At 31.1% G+C, this 11,607-nt stretch overlaps 2 protein-coding genes and 1 long non-coding RNA gene across 5 annotated transcripts; all 3 read right to left on the reverse strand.

The window, feature by feature from the left end:
• Positions 1–585: 585 nt before the first annotated feature.
• On the reverse strand, positions 586–2,586 carry LOC9311552 (uncharacterized protein DDB_G0271670). The gene is made up of 3 exons (XM_002877102.2): positions 2,148–2,586; positions 1,223–2,071; positions 586–1,129 (listed from the first exon to the last, which is right to left on the reverse strand). Exons 1-3 carry the CDS (start codon positions 2,496–2,498, stop codon positions 860–862), a joined length of 1,470 nt encoding a protein of 489 aa, XP_002877148.1. The 5' UTR covers positions 2,499–2,586; the 3' UTR covers positions 586–859.
• Positions 2,587–4,175: 1,589 nt separating this feature from the next.
• LOC9313217 lies at positions 4,176–6,331 on the reverse strand. Its single transcript, XM_021026930.1, has 2 exons — positions 6,095–6,331; positions 4,176–4,730 (listed from the first exon to the last, which is right to left on the reverse strand). Exons 1-2 carry the CDS (start codon positions 6,189–6,191, stop codon positions 4,594–4,596), a joined length of 234 nt encoding a protein of 77 aa, XP_020882589.1. The 5' UTR covers positions 6,192–6,331; the 3' UTR covers positions 4,176–4,593.
• A 313-nt stretch (positions 6,332–6,644) lies between these two features.
• On the reverse strand, positions 6,645–8,309 carry LOC110228105. Of its 3 annotated transcripts, none has more exons than XR_002331715.1 (5): positions 7,860–8,309; positions 7,479–7,722; positions 7,286–7,350; positions 7,007–7,088; positions 6,645–6,919 (listed from the first exon to the last, which is right to left on the reverse strand). It is a non-coding gene; the product is annotated as an uncharacterized LOC110228105 (long non-coding RNA). The 3 variants fall into 3 exon arrangements; XR_002331717.1 differs by having other exon boundaries at positions 7,479–7,670; positions 7,860–8,306; XR_002331716.1 differs by having other exon boundaries at positions 7,479–7,686; positions 7,860–8,306.
• Positions 8,310–11,607: the final 3,298 nt, after the last annotated feature.

The raw sequence follows: 11,607 nt of genomic DNA on the forward strand, positions 1-11,607 counted from the left end.
CGTCACATATAAGAGTTTTTAATTAGAGCTTTCCGAGTTATGTCAAGGTCCCCCTCCCCAATATAAAGGGAAAGTGAGTAATTAAGGGTGCAATCAAATAATTGAATATATATTATGCATAAACATTATATTATAGGATTTGATAAAGGACTTCCCGCTGTTGGATCGAGCTGAAATCTGGACACTTGATAGAAAAATATGATTGCTTTCATTTAGTGGGGAGTAAATATAATCTGCTTAATATTAATTGAATGACATGAAATTTTTTTAAAAAAGTATTCATGGATCTCACTCACTTTTGTGTGTTATCATACAGAGCACTTACAATCAAAATTTACTTTAATGAATTAGCTGTAAAGGTCGATAGATCTATCTCAAGCCATACTGACATTGTTTATACTTATAACCAACCAAACAATATCTCTAATGATAACTAGCTATTGAATAATATTTGGCATTTTCTTGATGATTTGTGGCGAATTAGCCGTTGGGCCTTCTTTTTTTTTTTAATTAAAAAGCGTATACGATGATATTGTTAATCTTGGCTATTTTTATTGAAAATATATTGAGACCAAAACTAAGAAAGATTCTTACAATCGTGTAAACTATAGGATGAACAAATCGTGTGAAACCTCTTTTACCAAAAAATACTTTTCGTGATCTCATTCACTTATGCATGTTTGTTAACATACATAGGAGCTTTCAATCTATACTTAATTTTACAAAATTATTCTTTGCATAGGCCGGTCGATATATCTATATGGCTAGCCTTATACATATCTTGGTTTTATTTACAAGAGAAAAAAATTTAATTATTAGCTAGTTGTTATGGCATTTTGTGAGTTATTGTCATTCGAGTTTAATTCGCCTGAAGCTTGCCGGAAGAAGAGGAAGAAGAAGAGGAAGAAGAGGAAGACGATTGCGACTCGCTCTGAACTGCAACCTCAACGAATTGGGTCGTGACTTTTTCCCATTTGGTGATTGTCTGCTTAATCTGCATTTGTTGTGCGGGTGTGCATGTCATAGAACCCTTGCCTTTGTTCTGACTCACAATTTGACTGTGGATGGTATCTAACTCTTGGAGAGTCGTCATCACTTGTTCTTGGTAAGCTTCCATATTCTTCTTTACCTATGGACATAACACAAACAAACAAAAAAGATTATGGAAATGTATTAAAATGAAGTTGTATCCATTTGATAAGGACAATTTCTTATTTACTACCTCAGCTGATTTGCTTCCAATTCTTGACCGCATAACTGCCATGGCACCAGATAGTTTCCCAGCAGCAGATTTAATCCTAGAAAACAAACCTTTTCTTTCTTTGCGGGGAGCAATCATTGTACCCTTAAGTTGCTCGAAGAAGACCTTGAATTCCTCCTTTTGTGGACACTTCTTTTCGAGGTTCATTATGAATGTCGAGACATCTTTTGATGTCTCTTCCTCGACTTGTGTCACGGTTACACTGCTGCTCTGACTAGCTTCGACATTTGAGCTTCCCCCAGCAGTTTTTGAAGAAGAAGTCTCACTTTCACCTTTAGCGGAAGTCTCACTTTCACCTTTAGCTGAAGTCTCACTTTCACCTTTAGCGGAAGTCTCACTTTTACCTTTAGCGGAAGTCTCACTTTCACCTTTGGCGGAAGTCTCACTTTTACCTTTCGTGGAAGTCTCACTTTCACCTTTGGCGGAAGTTTCACTTTCTTTACCAGAGCTTTTGTTATTGTTGCTTGAAGCTTCTTGTCCAACGTTAGATTCTTCACCGGAAGAAGAGCCTGTTTTGCTTCCACTAGCAGAGCTTTTGCTGTTGTTGCTTGAAGTTTCTTTTCCAACGCTAGATTCTTCACCGGAAGCAGAATTGGTTGTGCTCATTACCATTGTGTTTGTGATCCGAGTAATAATTGTTTCCCATTTCAAGATTCCTTCTTTGATTTCCTTTTGTTGTTCTGCTGTTAGTTTCATGGTTTCTTCACTCTCCTCTTTTTTACGACCGCCCATAATTTTAGCCGCGACAGATTTCATAAACCTAAAGGTATTAATGGCTTCCATTTTCTCCTCTTGAATTTCCTCCCTAATCTGTTAGATATTTATGCATGATGTAGTAAATAAATTGGTTCATTAGCCATAATTTTAACCTTGAAGAAAAAGTTACCTTTCCAATAGCAAAAGAAGATATGGCCTTGAAGACACCCCCGGCTTTGGCCTTCAGGTCTCGGTCGTAATCTACTTGATCTCTTCTTCTTATTGGGCAAACATACTTGGCGAATCCCCTAAGTTTCTCAAAGAAGGCCTTGAATTTACTTGTCTTCGGGCATTCCTTCTCGAGGTCCGCCACAAAGACCATTACTACTTTAACGGTGTAAGGCTCTACATCCTTCACCGTCTTTGGATCTTCGATTTGAGGCAAAGATGGCTTATATTTCAGGTGTGCTGATACTAGGTCCAGAAGGGTCACAGATGCAAAAAGAATGGTGAAACATAACAATAGCTGAACTCTTGCCATTATTCTATTTTTTTTGGTTTTAAATTATTCTTTTCTTTTTTTTTTCTTTTTTTGAGGAAGAGAGACTGAAGAATGAATGAATGAGTAATAATGGAATTCTTTGTCTGCTTTTATAGTTATGTTAAGTGTTCTATGTTTAGAATCATTGACCCTTTCACCATCAAGAATTGTGTGGAATAAGGTGAAAATAATAGCAAAGAGTTTCATGGTTCTTACGTTTCACAAAATAATTAATGACAAAGTCTTTAAGTTTTTCCAATGAATCAATAGTTGTTGTTGCCTTTTTTAGATTATTCTTATATTTTCAATTTATATAAGATCGTCGAAAGTATGGCTTTCCTATATTAGCATAATTAGAGAAGATTTTGGAGAAGATTTTGGCGACAATTTTGTCATTCTTAAGAATGGTATAAAATAGATCTAAAAACTTTTAAACTCTTGAGACCACGAGATCAGTGGACTTTCCCAATTAAAATTTTATTTATAATAAGATTTATATATTTCTTAATTATGATTTAATATATCTGTACCAATTAGCATATATATATATTTATATAGCAGTTAGATTTAAAAATTAAAACCAGGGAACTAAGAAGCAAATGCAAGGAGTACTGGGTTCTGCTCGAAAGACAACATGTCTCTTTATGCAATGTGACCAACGCTTCAACTCCTTGGCTGTCCTTGTCTAACGTGGGAGCGACACTGCTGACAACCCAAACCGGAGGTCCCCATCCAAAATTGGCTTCATAAAGGGGTAATTAATTTGCGAGCCTCATAGCTCAACTGCAAATAGTTAGTAAGCATAAAATTTGCTAGTTTAGAACCAATCATCGAAGACAATCCACCATTGTCTTGGATTACAATTCGTAAGTCCTCTCCCTGTCTTGGTAAGTCTCTAACAGCCTCTTCAATTTTTAACTTCTACATCACTACCACATAAGAGAACATTGGCGGAACGGAGGTATCTTGGCAGTTGCAACGAAAGCTTTCAAGAGAAGGGCGGTGGGATGTGCTACAACGTCTTAACTCAACGGATTTGGTTCTAAGCTCTTTCAACTTGGACGCATCTCTTCATTATTCTGCTTTTCTTATTGGCATGTTTGTCCACCGGAAGCTCTAAAACTCATTTGCTGGTGGGTAAAAATTAACCACAAAACTTAGTCACCAGTGACCAGCCTCTCCTCGAGCCAAAGCTACCCAAAGACTGCATGAAAGTCGAGATGGTGGTTGAATCCGCGATTTTGTGAGTGATCATCAGATCCCCATGGCCATGCCGCGATTTTAATTAATTTGATGTATCATTATTTTTAATTTAGTCACTAAGAAATATTCTACAATATTCAAATTCCGGAAAGATTATGGAAATGAATAAATCGCTAAATTTAGTTACCAAGAAATATTCTACAATATTTTTAATTTAGTTACCAAAAATTATTCTACAATATCTTTTCATAAATGGCTATTTATTTTAATTAGATTACACTATAAAAACTTTGCTATATGGCAAAAAAGAAAAGATAAAATTGGACAAATGGCAACATAAAATTTATTTGTTAAACTTAATTTGTTAAAATTTCTTATGTATTATTTTTCCAAACTTCTATATAAAATGAATTTTTGTGTATAGTTTTCAATCATTTTACAGATAAAGCAAATTTCAATACGAAAAAATTGAATAGTATAAAATTATATATGACATGTTTTGGTAATATTTCATATTTTGAACCATTGGAGGTAGAATATCTATGAGATTTTGACACATAAGATTTTTAGAGCAATAATATTATTAGATATGCAGTGTTTATTGGTCATTTTTACTCAATAAGAAAGCACTAATTACCTTCCAAATTCTATATTTATTAAATAGGATACAAATGTTTGGATTAATATTTTGATAGGCACATGGATCAGTTTTGGAGCTAGATAGCTATGAGATTGACACATAAGAATTTTAGAGGAATTAATACTATGAGATCATCAACGCATAGCTTATTCATAATATATGAGATATGCATCATAAAGAGATGTTCTTAAGGAAGGCACATATGCATAGAATATAACACTCTTTAAGATCTAACAAAAGAAAATAAGTCTTTTAATCGTCTGATGAACCGGAAATGATGTTCTGAATCATCTGGTTTGTTTCTTCCTCCGAAATTTGCTCATTTTTCACAAGCTTCTGCTCGTACGCCTCGAAGAAGTCCTTGTTCTCTTTGACAAGCTCCTTCCACACTAGTTTTAATTCATTAATCGGGATAACATAAACTTTAAATAACACAATAGTTAATCTACGAGTCCGTAGAATATTTATACGAGATGATCTAGATGTTTTCATCAACATACTATAAATAAACATAAAAAGAGCTACAAGATCATCGATGGTTAAGGACTATCATGTAGCGTATTAACATTTATGTATAGGCTCGTATTACACGCATATACTCTTCATACATAAGCCACAAGCTAATACATTTTGATTCTCTGGCTTTTATAGGTTTGCTAAAACAAACATAGAGAAAATAAGAAAGAAGGGGTAAATTTTGTAATTAATTGGTGAAAATATCGAATGAAATTAAGAAAACATATGTTTCATGATAAAAGTTGAGTAAATTTGGAAAAATATCCTCTTTTTGTTTAGACTTTTGAAAAATACCCTCTTTTTGTTTGTCTTTTTAAAAACAATTTGTAAATTTATAAAATTATTAAAAAAATGTATTGAAACTTAATAATAATTAATCCAAAGGATCTATATTTTTAATATCAAATCAATTAATCAGTATTAATTAAATATCTAATTTTTACAAAATTGTCCGTTGACCAAATCATGATCGTCTTTCACCATGGATGTTGTCTTGTAACTTTGAACGTTATATAACTAATAGTTCGAAAGATTCATTATCCTAAATATTTTTTAAGAACAATAATGAATAATAGCATTCTACCAATGTTAAGTATGATTTTTTGTTAAGTCATATGGTGGAGATTTTAATGATTCATTATTATTGAAAACACATAAAATAGTTTACTTTGCAAAAATATGTTAAAGAGAATCGTTTAATTGAAACAAACTTTGGTAATATATTTAGTTAAAAAATGTGTTTCGTACGTTAGAGATTTGTTTCTTTATATAATATGATAGATATTAAGCGATAGACTTTATAATATTGTTAACATTTAATATATCAAAATAAATAAACTATTTTGTGTTAAAAATATATATAACCATGATTAATATTATTTCGAATTTAGTATATATTTTCTCTAAATTTTGATTTTTTATTTATTAAAAAAATAGCTTTAAATTTAAATTTGAACAAAATTGTCATCTTATATATAATTGTAATTTTTATTATTAAAAAAATAGAAAAGGGTATATTTCAAAGTATAACTCAAAAACAGGATATTTTTCAAAATCACCCATAAAAGTTTATATATAATATAACTTGTTGAAATACGATACATATTCTAGAATATAACGATAACCAATGCCAAAAAAAATTGGAATAGCATTTTGGTGAACCTTCATGTTTGCAACTATTTAATAAAGGAGTAAAATGCATCAAATGTATGGAAAATATGATAAGAGAGGTCCAAACCAGAGGACGTGATGATGGGATTGATGTTTGCATTCTTTGAGAGAGCTTCCATGCATTCCTCTTTGCTCATGTTAAAGGTCAAACATGTCTCTATCATGTGTTGCACCTATACATAACACATGACACACGATCACGTTTTTATATACCCTTAAGAATGTACATAAAAGAAATTACTGTCCTTCATGAGAAGAAATGCATGCATGTTCGAGTTATTACCATATGAATGTATGCAGCGGGAGAAGACACTACAAGAAAAATGGCTTTTCTTAGCATCCGAATAACGCTATCTAACTATTCTATAGCGTTTTGACAAACGCTATATCTGCGCCCATCATAATAGGTCAGACACTTTAGATAACGTTTTTTTGTTCTGCTATCATATTGTCGTATACAATAACGTTTAATTGAATGTAATTAAATATTATATAATAGCGTATTTTTGTTGTTATTAATGATATTATTAACAACATTTTGGAATTGTTATTTTTATATAAATATAACCATTTCTATTTGTTTTATACTAATTTGAATCAATATATATAAATCTGGGTATAAGAAACAGTATATTTAATCAAAATACTTCATTTATTTGTCATGAAGAGTCAAACCTAAGCTCTACATATTATAAAACACCAAGATAAGGAGTTCAAAGTACTTCATATATAAAACCCATGCAAATGTTTCAAATTCTCAATTTGCTCTCCACACTCGTGCACCATCAACCTTGAAAACCTCTACCCAGACCTTGCTAGCGTTGGAACCTAAAGGGATGAAATGGACCTTCTCTGCTCGATCACTTGAAGACACACGACATATTGCAACTCTCTGCCCAGAGTTGACAAAAGAAATAAAAAAAAGTTAAGCAAAGAGTACGGAAAAATTGGAATTCACAAGAAATGTTGGTTTGTTTACCTTAGTTCTATCCCATCCTCCTCTCCTAACTCAACTTTTCAAGTTGCATACAAGAACAGATTCCACGACGCCTCCCTTTGACCTAGAATAGCATGTGTAGATTTAAAACAAAATGATTAATCACAACTTTTGATTAACCTTACAAGTTGCATCAACTAGATATAGCATGAAACATGGCACAAACATGACACAAAGTTAAGTCAACTGAAAAGATCTTATAGAAGAGAAACTTATAATAAAACAAACATTAGCAATCGAGTTTCTCATCTATTTGCTCACCAAAGCATCAAACTTTGGCTTGTATTTCGGAGTAACAGTGTCAACGTACTTAAGAATCTCAATGCCTACATTAAACAAAAAACATCAATCAAATATACAACTTAGCTTCTCAGAGAACAAAATAAAAGCGCACAGAAAAATTCCGCTTGATAACTACCCTTAAACTAGTATAAATTAAAGATTAAACCCTAACCTCGAATCTGATTTCACCTCAACTTGATTCATCACCTATCTTCACGATCTGTTGTCTTAATCCTCACAATATCGCTCATCTCTTCATCAATCGCTGTTAGGACTCCTCCCTTCTACCATCGAGAGGCCACACAGATCCAATGCTCCGACGAAAAGGATCGTATTTGTTCCTAATTATCCCTCACTTTCATCTCTGAGAACATCAATTCCTTTAAAAATCGAACCAAATACATCCATCCTCGTGGCTCAATTAAATCAAATTAGAAGAAAAAAAAACCAACACAAAGAGTTAAAAAATCGTAAGAGTTATGGATGAAAAGCACAAATTGGAGAACCCTAAATTAATATCTCAAACATTAAGAAGAATTCGGAAGAGACTCACTGGCGGCTAAGATGTGGAAACGGCGACAGATCTAAGAGGCAATGATGGAGCTAGGGTGGAAGGCGGAGATCCCTTGTAACTATCGGAAAACTAGCATAACATCTCTCGCTACGTCTTCTTCGATTACTTTGGCGGTACATCATAAGCGGCGACGAGATCTGAAAAAAAAAAAAAAAAATTAGATCTGGAAAAATGAGTTTGCTGGAGAAGACGAGAAAAGAGGGAGAAGAGGAAGAGGTGAAGAAGATGAAGAAACGAAGAGACTAAGAAGCAAAGAGGAGAAGTGGATTGAGCGAGAATAGAGTAACGGAGATGAAGAGAAGTCAAAGAAGATAGACGGTTTCATTAGCCTGATGAATAAAGTGAAAGAAAAATAAAAAATTTAAGGGTTTTTGGATAAGAGTTTCTAGAGCCCAATTTTAGTTTAGGCGGTCACTGACTTCTTTTCTCCCGCTAATTTTTCCATAACGTTTTAGTTGTGTATATATGCTATCATATACCATGAGCGAAAAAATTGAGCCAGCGTATAACTTTTTATCTGCATAACATATTATAGCGTGTATCAATTTAGAAACGCTACAAAAGAGTTAAGGGTAAATCAACTATAGCATAAATACATAAATCGTTATCTTTTAATGCTATTAAAACTCAATATTCTTGTAGTGAGAGTCCCTCATTTCTATTATATATTTTGCTACAACCACAAATAAACTCGTACACTTAGATTAAAAAGCTCCACTATTGACGCAAATTTATAGAAGAGGTCACGAAGAAGAACATGAATAGTAATGTAAGCATGTGGCCCGAAGTTCCACACGTAGGAGATTTAAAATTATAATTGGATGAGACAGGATGAGAAGAGATTGTAAGAAAAGGAAAAAAAAAAAAAAAGAAGATATATTTGTAAAAATTACTCTTTTCTCTTTCCTTTTGTTTCCATTTCCAATAAATATCACACATGACACATGTCACCAATAGCCCCTATATTTATTCCCAAAAAATAAATTTATTCAAACAATTTTGGTATTAGTTCATAAATTTTAATTAATTTTACAAATCCAAATAAATGTGTTATTAAACCATAGGTTTTATAACTCTTACGGAAAGTTATTTATTCAATGATTTACAAATACTAGTTGAAATCCGATGTTATATGTTTAATGATTTATTACTAGATTTGAAAATCAACATTGAATTTTAAAAAATGTGAACGTTAAAAATGCAAAGATTCAAATCCAAGGTTAAAACCTATTTATTTCAAAATCCACATGTCTGATTATAAAATCTCTAAAATCTTCTGTGTCCCATATAAATTTATAAACTCATTAACAAGTAAGAGTATCATATATTAGCTTCACTAAACATTGCAAATATAAATTGAATTGGCAATAAACTACTAATTTTATTTTCTTGAGAATATAGAAATACAATTTCTAATTACTGTGATACCAAAAGGTATTAAGCAGAAACGTTTCTCATGCACACTAATGTGGGCTATGATAATGATTTAAACATTCAAAAGGATTCAGAAAAAAGAAAACAACAATATATAAGGAAGAAAGCTTAACGAATTTTGCTTCGAAATACATATCTTTGGATCGATTGTGTAAGAGGCATTAAGAATGGGTTTACCGATAATTTTTCAAGATACAATCAATCCCTCTAATGTAAAATCTCTTTAATATAATCCATCTAAAATTCTGCTATTGGATTGTTTGATTCTTCAATCCATGTTTATAATCTCATATATTCATTTTACCAAATACTGAACTAAGTTAGTAAGTTAGTTCCTTACATGCATCAAAATATTTTTGTAACATTTATTGAAAGGCCTAAAATTAAATATTTGTACTGGGACTAGTAATCCATTGGGCCGGCCATGTTCCTCTCCACAAGTCAAATAAGGCAATTGTGCGTTGGTCCCTTAGCTCCTAGTTCAGACTTTTTTTCTTTTAGATTCTCGTGGTTCCTAGTCATTTCACTCATTGGAAGACTCTAGGTTTGTTTTCTAAGTTTTAGCTTATCGTTGTATCCTTGGTTGTTTTTTTAGTTTCCCTCTTTTGGGCTCTTGTCTACGGAGATATTTCCATTTTCCGCTGACTTATCTTACCGGAGATATTAACTATTTTCGCCGGTCGTTGTATCCTTTGAAGTTTTATCAATATCATTCAGACGAAAAAAAAAATAGTCTATTTTACCAATTATGTACGATAACTGATTGAATAATTTTTAACTTTTTGCCATCAGCGATTATATTTTTTGTAGTGTAATGGTCCTACTTCTCTACAAGTAGTTCAGTACATAGTTGATACTCGTATCATTAACAATTTTTTAGTATTGATTTTAATGTTTGTTTATTGTATGAGATTTTTTATGATACTAGTACTAAATATATTTCCATTGGTAAGACCGGTTTAAGTATCATAAAAAAAAAATTATTTGCAAAATCAAAAATAAATATATAAAAACATAGGATTACAAAAGGTAATATTACAATCCAAAAAAATGTAGAATATAAGTATACTTAAGCAAAAAAAAAACATAAAATTCAACATAATGAAATATAAAGCAGTCCATTTCCTAGGGTAAGAGATGAATGTCAGATAGAAACTAAAGCAGTCCAAGCAGACTAACATGGTGAGACGAGACATCACCACTGAATCAATGTATTGGTTACTTATGGAATAAAAAGTTGTGAGTAAAATGCTAATAATATAACGTGGAATAAAAAGTTGCGAGTAAAATGCTAATAATGAAAACAAATCACATGCACAAAATACAGAAGACATAAATTCATAAATCCAGTTACATCGAGTATATATGTCTTTCAAAACTCGTTTATGTTTTATTATAGGGAAATTGTTAAAAATACCCCTTTTGGTATGTCCCTTTTAAAAATTGTCCCTTTTAGATGTCTATTTTCAAAAATGCCCATTTTTAAATCTGAAATTTTTATAAAGTTTTATTAGGTTTATAAGGTACTTATGGATTGTAACTACTACTTGAAGACTCGATCCAAGTATTTATAAGGTTTTATAAGGTGTTTTTAAAGATTTTACAAGTTATTTTAAAGGATTTTTAAGGTTTTTCAAAGGTTTTACAAGATATTTTAAAGGTATTTAAAATGCATTTATAAGGTATTTATAAAGTATTTATAAGATTTTAGATACATAGAAATGTAGTTTGTGTATGTTTTAATAATATTACATACATATTTGAGTAAGTCTTATATTTTTAAGACCATTTTTTATAAGGTTTTAAAAAGAGGTATTTTTGAAAAGTGGCATTGAAAAAGTGGTATTTTTGCAAAAGCCCCATTATTATAAATATTTAATTATTGATTTTAAGTTTTTAACACTTCCATTAATTATTATAATATTTAATTATTTTTCTGCATGACAATCTGGATCTTTCAGATGTATAAATATACAAATTTATATTTAAAGTTTATTTAAGTATCAAAATATTAATCATAACTTAACGTTTCATTTTTCAATACTTTTTCTGATCAATTAAATCAACTAGAAATTTCAAATCTGTAAATATCTAAAAGTATAAATAGTAATTAAAAATTATTTGTGAAATAAAATGCTTAAATCATATTTTTGTAACATTTTCTCATAATTTATACTATCTTCGTTTCATTATATAAGATGTTTTAGAAAGAAAAAATATAATCATTTGATTTTTTCAAGTTTGTATGCAAAAATTTATGCAAATTATCGTTTTGTGATCAGTTGTTTTAGGT

Source organism: Arabidopsis lyrata (genome assembly GCF_000004255.2).
Source record: "Arabidopsis lyrata subsp. lyrata unplaced genomic scaffold ARALYscaffold_5, whole genome shotgun sequence".
Classification (NCBI taxonomy): Eukaryota; Viridiplantae; Streptophyta; class Magnoliopsida; order Brassicales; family Brassicaceae; genus Arabidopsis; species Arabidopsis lyrata.